The following is a 15,582-nucleotide window of genomic DNA, read 5'->3' as shown; positions in this document are numbered from 1 at the left end:
ACTCCAATATATCGTCATTATATAAAGAAAATATAGTCAAGTGAGAACTTGTTAGATTCGTCTCGATGCATACTATCATACTAAAAAAAAAAATTATATTTTTTACGTATGCACAACTAAAGATATTAATGAATAAAGAAGCGCATTAGGTTACGCAAAAAAACAAACGTTCCATTTAAAACAGAACAGAAGAAGTATAAAGTTTTGAGCTGAAATACGACATAATAGTTTAATCTTGAGTTGTGATTTATTCATTATTTAATCGTTAGTTGTTGTGCTCAACATTAACTTTGGTATAAACACAAAAGATATAAGGGTAAAAAAAGTGTATATAAGGGTATCCTCCATTGAAAGCACATCAAATTCACTACTACCCTGCTTGATTGCATTCTGAAGTACACCTTTCATCAGTGCCAATGGCGTATGTAAATGTTCCTACCTACACAGGGAAAACGTATAAGATGGTTTAAAAACTCACAAATACATATGATACTCTGTTTTGGTACCATACATACACGAAGAAACTGTTATTGTTTTTAAAACTGTCAAATGACTAGTGAGTGTAAATCTTATAACTCCAAAAGGTTTCATTCACCAAATTCCAACCAAGAACAACATCCAACTGAAACCCCAAAATCTCATTTGCATATTCATCAAGTTCTCCACTTCCTGTATACTTCAAAACTTTTTCCACCCCTCAAAAGGAAGATAGAAAAGATCAACCAAAAGCCCAAGCCTATAGGACAGATAATAAGATAAGTAATGCACCATACATAATTCAACAGCCAAAACAAACTTTCAGAAACTGAACTTTTCGGGCGTTTGGCTTACGAAGTGGTATAGGTTTGGAATAAGGAATGAAATCGGAGTGGTATGGGGTTGGAACTTAATTCCATGTGTTTGGATGTCTTAGAATGAAGTTTTTCTTTTTTATTTTATACCTAAAGGTTTGGTATGAGTCATACCCACCTCCCCCCTTGGATTTCAAAACCCCATACCTTATGGGTTTGAAAACACGATTCGAGGCAGGCAAAGGTTCAAGAAAAATGGAAACCAACAGCACTGAAGAGCAATAACAAGAGTGATCCTTCAAATCCACTCAACTCTTTTTATGTACCATGCAATTTCCACTGTAGCATGTGGGCATGTGTGTCAATATGAAGAGAAGCATCTAGACATGATTTCAATTCTCAGCAGCTTGATTGTGCCCATTCTAAAAGCAAAAACTAAGGATCTATTCTAAAAGCAAGATTCGGAAATTACTTGATTGTGCCCATTTTTGGACTTCAACACAGCAACCATGTCAATTTGCTTCAACATTTTCTCGATCTCTCTAGCTTGATTCAGAGTTTCCTTCATCTTAAGAGCTGAATTCATAAATGTAATAGCATTCATTTCTTGCGGCGCCGAGAGCTCTTTGATCTTGGCCTGCAATGAATACAATCACCCACAATTGTTTAGAGCAGGAAGGATAGAACAGGGAACGAGACAGGAAGGAGGGGACAGGTACTAATGTCAGACACATACATCCAAGCGTCGTTCTCAGTTATTGTACAATAAATTTCCATGTTTCCTCAAAAATGAAGTATCGAGATCGTATCCGTGTTGGAGTATCAAGGATTAAACACGAGTAATGCAAGAGAAATTAGATTAATAAGCTGAAAATACAGCAAAACATAAAGATATTCAAGGTTTCAAGAGGCTTGGTTCTCTCCCAATTAAACTCTTAAAAGCTCACTCAATTTTTTTTAACAATTTTCAAAATATCTCTCCCTACTATGCTCTATTTATAAAGCTTCTACCCTAACAAACTATCTCCTTAACTATCTTCTTCTTCTTCAAGCTACTATCAATATAAAGCTATTTACCAAAATACCCCTTCCCGTATATTGGTTCATTGCATGTTCACCTATTCTCTCTTTGAGTGACTCTTTTCTATCAATGTCTTCATACTTTCATTTCTCATCCTTTTCTTGCTGCTAAAAACTGCAAAGAATTATGATTCTGTCTCTGGAAAATAATTCCAAGTTTCCAACTGAACGTTCATCTTTTGTTCTTCCTCCTTTTGTTTCGTTAGTTGAAGGAACTTAATTATTAATGATGTCCAATGGTAGAGCAAATTTTTGTACACAACATGATTGATTAATTGAAGGAACTGAGCACAAAAAATGAGAAGAAACATTGCTCTAAAAGAACAAATAGAAATCAAATCAGACAATGGACATTGGACCTGAAGTTTCCTCTGATTACCAAGTTCTTACTACTAGGAAAAGATATAGATCACTGCCAATCACATTCAAAAATGAGTTTGATCACCAAAGCTAGTTCATAAATTCTAATCCATCATTAATATCAAATAGATCAACCACGTACAATCAAATCCCTAAGCAGAAAAAATGTTTGAAAAGGCAAAGAGATGATGGTTGTCCAATAACCTAAATAAGGCCCAAGCATATATGTGAAACTAGGCAGTAAGTGCACATATTCATATTTAAAAGTTGTACTTCATCTAAAGAAAATAACTGAGAACCATGAGTTATAAGCTACAGCCTACCTTGTCGCTTAATATTTGCTATGTTGCATATTTACAGCATATCCCATGGAAAGTATGGAGTTTCATGCTATCTTTTTCAGTTAAATCTAAAAATTAAAGCTACTTTAATCAGAAACCAGTGGCAAACTTTTGGCATCTTAAGTATCTTGAGGGCCCTAGGATGCTAGAGTGAACCCCAAATATGATTGCCTCGACTACACCATTAAGCTGATTACTATGATTTCCTCAGCACCTCAAGCACGACTCTTTGTACAATAAGAGTGAGATAAGGATCATAAGTATGAAATATGAATGTCTGAATGAAATATGAATGTCTGACCTTTCACAGAAGGAAATTATGATAAGCCACCAATAAACCTCAACTTGTGGAGGTATCATGTCAGGGCACCCTGTGCCGAAGTGATGCCAGACAAGTCATCCAAGCTTGGACGAGATACATCATGGAAATGTAATAATATTGGAAACCGGGAAGGATCAAGTTAACCATGAAGTGATTTTGGACATAGTAGGAATGTCTTAGTGAAGGTAAGATGCAGGAGGTGAGACTCAAATTAGCCATGTCAAGAGAAGACCCCCCCCCCCAACCCCCCGGCGCGCACACAGACGAGTTAATAAACCAGTAAGTCTCAGGGTGTAATCAAAGATCTCATCACAGGATGAAGAAGGTCAAAGAAGAATCTGGGAAAAGCAAAAGATAGACACAGGCCATCTTTACTGGCCCTTGAAATTTAGAGTTCTTCTGCCACTAACTCAATGCTGCTTTCTACACGCTAAAAGCAAGCCTACATCAACCATATGTGATCCTTTAATGCAAGAATGTAACTGGATATAATTGTTAAATTCTGGCAATCTCAAGAAAGAATGGACTTTCAGGAGGCTCAAAGCCTTCACTATTCTCAACCAAAAACATGATCTAAAAGTCCAAGTTCAACAAAAATGAGGAAGGAAACACTCATCTCAAACACTTACTATCAGTCAAACAGTTTAAAATGGTGAAAATCAGATAGATAAGAGCTCCCATTCTTCTCAACTCCAGAGCCAAAAAGTAGAAAAGCATTAGAAATTCCTCTCCAATTGATTCACTTACTCCTAAATGAAGTTGGATGTGTGCATTAGCCGATCCCCTTCATCTTGTTTTTTTCCACTAATTTGTGAGAGGACTAGAGAGGCCAAAGAAGTAAAGGAATGGCAATGAGATAGACATGAGTTGCCTGGTCAACATTTCCTAAAGCTAAGCAACTTTTGATTTGCAAGAATATGAGAAATATTTTGAAAGTATAGTATAAATCACAAGCAGATTAACCTACAGAACAATCATAAATTGTGACCATATACATACTTGATATTTGGCAAGATCCAAGTTGGGGGCGGCCAGAAAAGATCTGAATAGCCAGGGCATGATCCAATGACATTGACATTAGCAGCATCATCCATGCGCCACACTCCAATACGAAGGTCATGTTCTGCTAAGTTATGAAACAGGGCAGGTTCGTCATCAACTCCATTATAGTTCAAGAAACTTCGTTCTTTAAATAGGATACAATTCTTCCCATAGGAACTATGGAGTTCCTCCTTGGAGGCAGAAAAGGAAAATTCAATACCAAAGAAAAAAGTCCGATCACCAAGACTTTTAACCTCAACCCACTTGTTGGTATTTCCATTGAGCTCATAAACCTTCAAGTAAGCATCCTTCTCCCCACGAACATAACAACGAACAACTAAATACAAGCGTCCCAACGATTCCACTAGACGCTTGCGCCTCCCACCTCCACCCACAATAGGAGGACTAATAACACTCATCACAGTGGAGGAAGAACAAACACCTACTACAATCTTATAAACCCGTCCTCTCCTATCAATAGCTAATATCTTACCCTTAAAATCGACAAAATCATCGAAATGAAAACCCTTACCATCATGTACAATTTCCCAATCAGATTTTGTTAATGCCATTACCCCCAACAACTTGTCATCACCATCCCCTAAACGTAACCTAAGCAACCCTAATTCCCCCTCATCCGAAAGCGCCAAAACAACAAACTCATCCCCATTCTTATACAAAACCACCTTACGAACCATCCCAAAACAAGCACAGCGTTTCGTGAGCTTACCATCTGGAGTGGTAACATAACTAAGATTATAAAATCGACCTAAATCAGAAACATGGAAACTGAACAAATTTAGGGTTCTTGGAAATTTACGTGGCAAATAATAACAAGCTTTGGAAAATGGTTTACGAATACTCAGCTTTTCACGAATTGATTGATCGATAAACGTAATCCAACAAGAAGGAGTATTATCTTTAATGGAATTGGGATTGGGAGGGTGAAGAGCGTAGATTGCAGTCATTGATAAAACGGCGACGTCGCGAAATTGATTGTAATAGGGTGGACATGGTACTGCAAGAGGTAAGGGAGGAAAGATAGTGGGATTTGGGGAAGAAGATGAAGATGAAGAAGAACGCCATGATTTGCAGACACTGCGGAAGCTTAAAATGTCGAGTGAGTTTGAAGGTAAGTGTTCGAAAATTTTGGTTAAGAGTTCTTGAAGAAGGTCTGACCATGGCGGAATTTTATCCATTTTGAATTTGATGTTTCTTTCTCTCTTGTCTAGTTGTCTCTTTCTGACTTTAGGAAACTTGGTAGTTGGTACGAGGGAAATTCCAAATGTAACGGTTTCACACTCTTACGGTCTTACCGTTTCAACTTTCATGTGTAACGACTGTAACCGTTAACAATCCGACAAGGAGGTTGAGGTTTTTTTTTTTTTTTTTTTTAACATTTCATGTGACATTTATCCGTTCTTCTTTCTTATGTATTGAGAGAAATTGGATTAAACTAAGAGGGCGTTTGGTTTGAGGTTTTTAGGAAAGAGTAAGGGAAACAAATAGGTTGATTCCCTTACTTGTTGTTTGTTAGCACATTTTAATCATTCCCTTTACCCTTCCCTTTCCCCCCAAACTCCTCTACTTCCATTACCCACACACCCCAAGGTTTCACTTACCCTTTCCCTCCTCTACTCCATAGTCACTTTGACTAATGATTTACCACCACCCCAACCACTACAACAACCACCCCAACCACTAAACCACCACACCAACCACCACCCCACTACCCCTGCCACCGACACTACCTCTCTCGCCACCCTCACCACCAAAACCACGCCCACCGCCGACACAACCCCACGCCAACCACCTGCCGGAGATTCACCCACTCCAAACCAGAAAACCCACCCCCAAACCCGAAAACCACCCACATTCCCGAAAACACCACCACTGCACCTGAAAACACCACCACCACATCCAAAATTCCACCCATATTCTCGAAAACCCACTACCACCACCAAACCCGAAAACCCACCCACTACCCTAAACCGAAACCAAACGCGAAACAAGGGAAGGGGTGGGGCAACAATGTCGAAGGAAGGAGAAGGGGGTGGGGGAAGAAACAACGACGTCGAAGGAAGGAGAAGGGGGTGGGGGCAGCGACAACGACGTCGAAGGAAGGAGAAAGGGGTGGGGGCAGCGACAACGACGCCGAAGGAAGGAGAAGGGGGTGGGGGCAGCAACGCTAAAAGAAGAATGCGGTGAGGGAGGCGCCGCTGAAAGGAGAGGACGGTGGTGGGGGTGGCGGCGCCGAAAGAAGGGGTGGGGGTGGCAACAAAGTGATTTTGTTTTGAAGTAAAAGTGTGGTGGTGATGGTGGAGGGGAGAGGTGGTGATATATTAAGGTTTTTCTTAGATATCTTAAACAAACAACATAGTAAATCTAAGGGTTTGCCTTTCCATTCTCCTTGTTTCCGTTTCTTAAACCCTTACCCTTTCCCCTTTGTGAACCAAACGCCCCCTAAGAGAATTAAATTGTAAAAAAAAAAAAAAATAGACTACTGTTCTCTTCGGCATAAAACAGCTGAACTGAACTGAACTGAACTGAATTGAACTGAATTGAATTGAATTGAATTGAATTGAATTAAATTTAATGTAATAAATATATAAATAATATTTAAATAATAATAATATGAATGTTAAATAATAATTAATTATAATAATAAGTAATAATAATGAATAATAATAATAATAGTATTTTGGATATTTTTAAATGATAGTTATAAATAAATAACTAGTTATTAGGCCCGGGCTATACCCCGGGTAAGAAAAATTTCATTTATTAATATTGTACTTTGATATGATATCACTAATTACAACTTGGTCTAGTGGTTAAAACTTTAGTACATGAACTTGAGGTTGCGAGATCAAAACCTATACCATGCAATTTCTAATTTTTTTTATTGTACATGGATTACATGAACTAAAACTTCCTAGGGAGAGCGCCACGTGGCACCGCTCCTGGTTTGCGCACGCCTTTTAATATATTAGTATAGATATTAATAATAATAATTAATAATAATAATTATTTTATATTATTTGTATTAATATATTAATACTTGATGATGATTATATAATAACAATAATATCTAAGAAGTAAATTAATATTACTATTTTAATAATAAGATTTAATAATATAATAATATTTCGTAATTAAAAATAATGATTGGATTGGACTGCGAAAATTGCATCATAAACCGTTTTGACGCGACTTGATTGGTTTATGGGCTAAAAAACGTGGGTTATTTGCGCTTTGACCTAAACCATGTTCCTCCTAATAATAATACTAATAATAATGAGTAAAGCTATAATAAACAAAATAATATATAGAAATAATAATAATAATAATACTTAACAGTAATGATATAAAAATAAATAATAATAATAAGACTAATTAGTAAAATAAATTATATCGACATAATAATAATATTTAACAAAATGGTTATAAAAGAATGGAGCTGAACTGAACTGAGCTGAGCTGAACTGAACTGATTGGAGCTGAACTGAACTGAACTGAAAATAAGCTGGGAAAAACAGGCCCTAAATTGAAAATAAAACAAAGGGTACAAGACAAGACAATTCATACAATCACAAAATTGCGTTGTAGATCACTAATTTTATATAAATTAAATGTGAACTATTGATTTTCTCATATAAAAAGAATTCGCAAATTTAGTAACTAAACCACAATGATTCCTTTGAAAAGAAAAATACAATGATTCGAAGAAGGGTATATAGACATTCAATAAAAATCTCGCTAAAAGCATAAAAAAGAAAAGCTTTTTCAGTGGCTACAATAAGACTGTAGTCATAGCTATTACTTAATCTCAACCCTCCATTTTTGGTAATTCTTCTTGTCCATTGATTTCATTGACCTTTAAAACATTCACAAAAAATTGACGAAAATCAGATAAACTGTTAATTGAGAATTTATTAATGTATATTGCTAATTTTAGTTTAATTATAAATGTAATTACATGAATGGTGTAGATTTTAGATTAAAAAAAAGTCTAGAATAAATAAGTTAATTGTAGCCTTTGTAAAATTATCCATAAAAAAGACATTCAACTATTTTTAAAAAAAGAATAAAAACACTTTAAAGGTTATTTACTAGTTTAAGTTTATCATAGATATAAAATAAAGGCTATGAGAATACAACTAATTCCTATCCGATTATTTACCATCGTGCATCTGAAGTCTTCAAAGTAGAAATGATACCTTGTCTTTAAATAATTTTTTCCCTCACATAGAATTGTAGCATAGTTGGTTAGTGCATTAACATATCAAATGAGAGGTCATGTAACAGCATGATATTTGTTTATCTTGAATTTTAAATATATATATATAGAGAATAGATACTTAAAAGGTGGTATATTTTATTTTCTTAGTCTTCGGTGGTTACGGGGATAGACCCTTCATGCTTTATTTAAATTTTCTTAGTTAAAGCTAGTCATGGGAATAAACCTTAGGGGTGATTTTTGGTTAAAAATTCTAATAATAAACACCTCATAAACGTTCAAATGAGACTGAATATTAGTTTACAACTAATTGAAGTGCACGATTCTTACAGGCAAAAGAGGCTTAGCCATGTTAAGCAGCTTATATTCTCCGCATATATCTAATATCTGGGTTTGCACAAAATATGTTCTATGAACGAGATATATAACCCCAGGAAAGAGGATAAATCACTGAGAACAATGATAGAGTAGCATCATTGTTCGTTAGTGTTCTATCTATTCGTTGTTCCCGGCCTTCTCTCTCGTTGAACAGACCGAGGGACAAAGGTCAAACCACGGCTGTGGCGACGGCCAAAACTGATGGATGAAGGCACAGAGTCAGAAGTACTTAATTGGGAGATAGCAGAAGTAAGGCTTTCCAAGGTGTCCTGATCTTCTAACAGCATTGCATCTGAAGCTTCCTCCTTGTAGAGAGCTTGTTTATGCCAGTGTTTCTGTCTCTGTTTCTTGGACAGATGCGTTTTCTTATGAAACTCAAATGTAATAGGAAATTTGTGTTTGTCCACAAGATGTTGATGTCGGTCTCTGTCACTTTTGAATTTCAACCCACAAGTTTCAACCAAGCACTCGTACTGAAGACGAACAATCAACCTTACAATCAGAATGTGTCTTTTACAATAAGTGCATAGAAAGTTAGAAACAACACTGGATTATCATGGCTTTAAAAACAAAAAACACATTGACGAACAACAAATATATCTGGCTTAGGCCCTCCCATCTACCATGAACACTCAAGTTTCCACAAGTTGACATTTGCCAATATGCCATTATGACTAAAATGTTCTCCCAGCCTATGAATTCACATGGTCTATTAGCATGCTAGGAAGGAAAATATTTCCAGGGTAAACTTACCACGTTAATGTTGTCGTTATAGGATATCCATTTAGTCTCTTAAGTGTGTCCAAGAGCATCTTCACAAGTATTCTTAATATCAACAAAATATGAATTGTGGAGAATTAGTGTAGTACTTACCTCGGCATAACCCCTTGCAACTTTGGCCTTGAAGTAAGAATCATGCATTTCAGACACATGTATGCTAAGCAGTCGTTGTGTTGGATATGCCTTACGGCACACTGAACAGGATGCAGTATGGCATGCATTATAGTGATCCTCAAAGCCCTCTAATGACTTTAACCAGGAACCACAGCCAGCTATAGGACAGAATATATCCCTGCAATCACATATTCATGTTACCGCGTAAGGTAGGCTCATCTAAATAAAGTAAATATACAATGAAGAAGATTCCAGAAAGTAGAAAAATTGAGCACTTTGAAGGTGGATTGGAAATCTAACTGGTCACTGTAAGAAATTCCTAAGAGGATAAAGTAGGATATGTGATGCGCAATCATTTGAACTTCTAACCAGTTTTCGGTTGGCAAAACATGAAAGTACGGACAGCCGAATGGCATAAGAAACAGTAGAAATGAGAATTCCTCTTTACTAGTTATGAAGCATACATTGTAGCATTTGAACTACTTAACTCCATGGGAGGAATGAACTTCGATCTGCCATTGAGGGGCATTCTTAAATTAAAAATGCAAAAAATCCGAAACAGCCAATTGTTTGGTACTAGGTAATTACTAATTACCTCCCAAAATCTTCCAAGTCAAGAAGTTGTTGCTTTTCATCTACACCCAAGTCCAATGCAATCTGTGCATGAAAATTCAGTGAAACAAAATATTACAGCTCAAAACACCTAAAAACCTTTTACATAAGGAAAAACATAGTCATATTAGATCTTATCTGATTCATTTCAATATGAATTTCCTAAATATCTTATTTGCATAATTTTTACAAATATATAACTAAAGATATTAATGGTTAAAATTATATCTCGTCAAGTGTGAAAACCCAAATGTTGCAATTAGAAAAAGAACGGACGAAGTATATGATTGAAATTCTCAGTATGTCCAGCTTAGAGTAAGAGAAGAGCAATTAAATCACATAATTTTAACCATTAATATCTTTAGTTATATATTAGTATGTCCAGCTCATTATCTATATATATTGGCTAAAGTACAACCATTTGAGTTTATCTTGTAAGAGATTACCTACTTTTAAATTAAAATTAGGCAACAGTAAGCCCAATATTAAAAAGAGAATTAACACAACAGTGACTAGGTTAATTTTTTCGATGACTAGTTTAATCCATTTAGTTACTAGACCTACTTTAATATTAAAATTAGACGGTTTCTTTTACTAATTTTTGCAATTATTTAGTTACACCAAATGATGCCTAAAAATTGAGCTGAATAACAAATAATTTCCATAATCACTAAAAACCAAAACCCTAATTCAACTGATCACAAATTCCAAACAAATCATTTTAACAAACCTAATTGTAACACAGCGAAAAAAACAATAGTATTGTTGTGACAGTTGAAGCAATCAGATAAAACTTAACATACAATAAATCTTCACCACCCAAAAAAAAAAAGACAGAAGATAAAGACCTGTTTGGCAAGAAGTTGTCGCTCAACGTTGCCGGAAGTGAAAAAGGGCGAATCAGGATCGAACTTGCGACGAATAGATTCCCAGTAAGGAAAATCTGATTCTGATGTACCTTTTTCAATTTCCATCGCCATTTTTGTGGAGGAGAGAGAAAATCGTAAGATTCAAATTTTTGGGGTTATTGTTATTTACTTATTTTACCGTTTGAATTGGAATAAAATATGAATCGGGTATGTGGATCATTATCCAGTGTAGCTGAACTGCTGAAGTGATGTTTGTTATTGGGGTGGGCTAGGATCATTGGTAACTTCAATGATTGAGGCCAACATTCTGTATTTGTGGGCTGGACTTCCTTAACAAATTCCCATGCTAGCTCATATTTGCAACTTTTGGTCCTTGATAGGGGTGAAAGTTCGGTGTGCGGTTTGAATTAGAATCTAATTCAATCCGATCCGAATAAAATTTGGATTTCGATTTTTCAATCCGAATCCAAACCAATTAGGGTTTGAATCCGATCCAATCCAATCCGAAAGTTCATACTTCAGATTGGATCCGATCCAAAAATCCGATTTTTTTTAAACTCTAGTTTTTCGATGAAATAAATTGAGCACAACAGCAGCCTAGTAGATTTAGGAAATGAGGAATTATGTGCAATTAGTGTTTTAGGGGAATGATTGAAGTGATATGTGTATTGGGCTATGGAGTAGGTTTTTTTTATAATAAACAATCAGTAAAGCACTTGAACTCAATCCAGATATATAATACAAGGCATATTACTATTCGGTTATATTGGATTTTTGGATCCAATTACCCTCAATTCAATCCGATCCGAAAATCCAATTTTTCAAAAAATCTCAATCCGAATCCAATCTGAACATAGTTCGAATCCGATCCGAATTACTAATTCGGATTGAATTGGATTGGATTTTGAATTTTATCCGAATAACTTTCACCCCTAGTCCTTGATACTTGATACTTCTCCGTTTCTTTTTGTTTTATTCGTTTCAGTTCGAGTGAGAATCAATGAAAAAGTAAAAAAGTTCGAGAGGAATTCTGAAAAGTTATAGAAAAAAACTGAAAAGTGAAAGATAAATAAAAAAGTAGATTAAAATATTAAAAAATGGGTGACATGGGTGGAAACAGAAGATAAAGTAGATGAGACATGTTATCAAGAATTGAAAAAGTAATAGTGTGTAGGTTAAAAAGAAACATACCAAAAAAAAAAGTGTGTATATTAAAAAGAAACATTTTTAAAAAAAGTTTGTAGATTAAAAAGAAACAGAGTGAGTAGTCGATAGGCACCTATGAAGATATAAATATCCCCAACAAATCACGAAATTCACCATATAGCTTCAATGTTTCAAATATCTACCATATAACCATGAGTTTTTGAAAATGTTCACCAAATGCCCTTTTTCTAACGGACGTTAAATTGTCGTTAGCATTTTGCCATTATTAACCCCTAACCCTAACCCTAACCCTAACCCTTGAACCCTTAAACCCTAAACCCCTAACCCCTAATCCTAACCCCCTAATCCTAACCCCCTAATCCTAATTCAGTGCCACCTTACCCCTCCCCTGCCATCCCCCCATCCCATAGCCCCCACCCGCACCTCCTCCCCTCCACCCCTGCAGGCCCCACCCCTCCCTGTAGCACCCACCCTTTCCCACTACCCCCGCTGGTCCCTCCCACCACCCCTTCCCTTTTTTACTTGATGCACTCCTCCTCCCCTCCATCCCCATTTTCATTTCCCCCTAATCTCATCCTCTAGCAAAACCTCATTTCTCTCTCATTGAATCTGCTTCATCAATGATTTTACCCAAAACCCTAACTTCCAATCTCCTCCCGTTTTCTCTCCCCTATCGTGTTATCTCCTTCAAAGCTTGCCTCATCGAAATCGCAGGTGGGGGCTGGGGAAATCGCAGGTGGGGGCTGTGGAGGTGGAAGGGAAGGGTAAGGGTGGGCACTAGGCTGGGGTGGATGGGAGTGGGTGGGGGCTGGGCTAAACTAGACTAATGAAGGGAAGAGATGGTGGGTTAGGGTTAGGGGTTAGATTAGGGTTAGGGTTTAGGGGACTAGGGGTTTGGATTAGAGGGCTAATAATGGCAAAATTGTAAATAGCGCTAATAGCGAGTTAACTTTCGTTAGCAAAAGGGTATATGGTGAACGTTTTCAAAAACTCAAGGATATATTCACATTGAGGGTATATGTGAATTTCGTGATTTGTCGAAAATATGGTGGAAAACCGATAAAGATATACTCCCTCCGTCCCAAAATATAGTTCCCATTTCCATTTTGGGTGTCCCAAAATATAGTTCTCATTTTCATATTTACTTCCACATTTTTCGTAATTTGTCTAGAAAAATCGTGTCCCATCATTTATTTGCTTCTTGAATTTTGTTTTTTTCCTTTGTTTATTCAACCAAAATACTACAATTAATGTTCTTTCACGGTTTCACCAAGTATTCTCCATTCTCTCTCCTAAAATCATCTTTTCCCATACAACATTTATTTAAATAAACAAAAATTCTTTACTATTCTTCTTAGATTCTACTTGCATAAATTACCGTGAAAAAAGAAAAATGGAAACTTATATTTTGGAACGGAGGGAGTAATTAACAAAAAAAAATCCTCTTATATGGTCGCCATAAAGTTCTTTCTTTATTCACTTCTATAAAGTGTTATAGAGTATGCTTATGTAAAATCCATATTTTGATATCTTTCTTAGATAGTCGATCTCTTTTAAAAAATTTGTGATCTCACTTCATTAATGTTTCTTTTTATTTTTTATGAATGCATCTTATTTTCTAATCAACGTACTTAATGGGCCAATTTCCTCTAAGTTTATCCTTATTTATTGCAATTTGCAATTCTAATCTTGTTTTTGTATATTATGGTTTCGAATTCTATATCTAAGATGTCCCCAGTTGGAAAGTCTGTAAGCAAATTTCAAAGATAAGTTTAATCATCCCATTTTAAGATTTAACTGACCAAATATGTCTAACCATGAGTCTAAAATTGCTACTCTTTTGAAGAGCGGAGAAAGATATATAAATTATCTGTAAATATACATAATTTTAAGTAGAGATAGCCAACAGTGCGGGCCAATCCAGCCCATCCAACCCAGCCCACCTCGTGGGCCGTACGTGTGGGTGGGGCTCGCAAAAAGCCCGGTCCAGCCCAGCTCGAACTGTGAAATTGGTGAGTGGGCCATGGGCCAGATTTCTTGAGCCCAGCCCACTAAAGCCCGCTACTAAAACAGCCCAACCCGGACCACGAAACCGGTCCAGCCCAACCCATGAACCAGACCAGCCCAGTCCAAGTTATTATTAACCAAATTGTGTATATTTTAAATCAAATTGTATATATTTTAATCAAATTGCATATATTATAATTCAGTCAAATTTTAAAATAATGAAATTATCCATTAATGTTAATAATTGTATATATTTTTATTCATTTTAAAGATTTTATATAACAATAATGAATAATTTCAATGATTAGATAATTTAGAAAAAAATATATCATGCCGGCCCGCCAGCCCGGTCCAGCCCACTAGACCCACGAACCGCCAGAACCGCTTCTCGAACCGTGAAAATCGGTAACAGACCGGTGTGGGCCAAGACTTTTCAGCCCGCGGACCAGCCCACCCAACCCATGAATTTCACGGTCCGGTCCTGGGCCGTGAAATCTCAGCCCAGCCCGTTCCGGCCCACGGTCCGGCCCGCTCAGCCCGCACCAGTGGCCATCACTAATTTTAAGTAAGATCTAAACGAAATATATGAAATATAATTGTATAAATCTTTGTAGCTAGTATATCTAGCTACACTTACTAACACATTGTTTCTATCATTTTTGCATCATAGTTAGTATTCAGGAAAATGATATACATAGCCTTTAGGACTATGTATAAGGTGCTTAAAATGGAAATAAAATATTGAATCAAGCATTTATTATCTCAATTGATGTGAAAATGTGTTTTGAATTCTTAAATTGTTTCCATTTAAAGAAATTTATTTAATGCTTATATGTAGCCCTAAAGGCTACATATAACATTACCCTAGTATTTATTATGATTCATTGAATCAGGCCCCAAATAAAGGGTGTAATAATCATGTAAAATGAAGGCCCAGTTATGTCAAGAAGCTCATGATGGATAGTCAATGAAAGTAAACAGTCAGCAATTCATAAAGGAAGGCCCGGCTCTTAAGAATAATCAAGAGATAGCGGTTGAAAGTCAAGCAACTCCAAAGACGAAGACGTGGATGGAAGTTAATCTGATCATAAAGGCATGCAGGAAAGTGGGCAAAAGGACGTGACTATCATGGCGCCAGAAAATAGAAGGAAGTTATACGTGCCTTAGCAGTATAAATACAAGAAGGAACATCAGAAAACAACAATAAGCACATACACAACAAACGTGCAATTTACTTTCTACTAGCGTAGCTTTATCTAGATTAGCCAACCCCCTTATCGGGTTATAGTTAGCCAATAGTCTAGAATTAGAGGATGTAGTGAGTTACAAAGTTTGTTCAATCTCCAATTCGAGTCGAAATCCATGGAGGTATTCACTTTCATGTTTGTCCTTTGTCCAACCTGGTTTATCTTTATACGTGTTATAGAATCTTTCTAGAAGTTTGTGATATAAGTGAGAATATTCAACTTTAATTAACACT

The 15,582-nt window shown here is 36.2% G+C and overlaps 2 protein-coding genes across 2 annotated transcripts; both read right to left on the bottom strand.

The window, feature by feature from the left end:
• Positions 1-1,266: 1,266 nt before the first annotated feature.
• On the bottom strand, positions 1,267-5,615 carry LOC109133532 (F-box protein At2g17036). Its single transcript, XM_010681720.4, has 2 exons — positions 3,894-5,615; positions 1,267-1,428 (listed from the first exon to the last, which is right to left on the bottom strand). Exons 1-2 carry the CDS (start codon positions 5,132-5,134, stop codon positions 1,392-1,394), a joined length of 1,278 nt encoding a protein of 425 aa, XP_010680022.3. The 5' UTR covers positions 5,135-5,615; the 3' UTR covers positions 1,267-1,391.
• Positions 5,616-8,458: 2,843 nt separating this feature from the next.
• On the bottom strand, positions 8,459-11,119 carry LOC104895263 (uncharacterized). The gene is made up of 4 exons (XM_010681721.4): positions 10,908-11,119; positions 10,043-10,104; positions 9,427-9,625; positions 8,459-9,026 (listed from the first exon to the last, which is right to left on the bottom strand). Exons 1-4 carry the CDS (start codon positions 11,037-11,039, stop codon positions 8,667-8,669), a joined length of 753 nt encoding a protein of 250 aa, XP_010680023.2. The 5' UTR covers positions 11,040-11,119; the 3' UTR covers positions 8,459-8,666.
• Between the last annotated feature and the right edge of the window lie 4,463 nt (positions 11,120-15,582).

This window comes from Beta vulgaris, chromosome 6, assembly GCF_026745355.1.
Source record: "Beta vulgaris subsp. vulgaris cultivar EL10 chromosome 6, EL10.2, whole genome shotgun sequence".
Taxonomy (NCBI): domain Eukaryota; kingdom Viridiplantae; phylum Streptophyta; class Magnoliopsida; order Caryophyllales; family Amaranthaceae; genus Beta; species Beta vulgaris.
The sequence above is the reverse complement of the archived record's forward strand: the minus strand, read 5'-3'. Positions and strand labels throughout refer to the sequence as shown.

Coding starts and splice junctions, on each gene's coding strand:
- LOC109133532 (XM_010681720.4), bottom strand. CDS start 5,134: ATGGATAAAATTCCGCCATGGTCAGACCTTCTTCAAGAACTCTTAACC. Junction 1,429..3,893: donor TGGATCTTGCCAAATATCAA/GTATGTATATGG, acceptor TATTCATTGCAG/GCCAAGATCAAAGAGCTCTC.
- LOC104895263 (XM_010681721.4), bottom strand. CDS start 11,039: ATGGCGATGGAAATTGAAAAAGGTACATCAGAATCAGATTTTCCTTAC. Junction 10,105..10,907: donor GACAACTTCTTGCCAAACAG/GTCTTTATCTTC, acceptor TTTCATGCACAG/ATTGCATTGGACTTGGGTGT. Junction 9,027..9,426: donor TTGCAAGGGGTTATGCCGAG/GTAAGTACTACA, acceptor GTTCGTCTTCAG/TACGAGTGCTTGGTTGAAAC.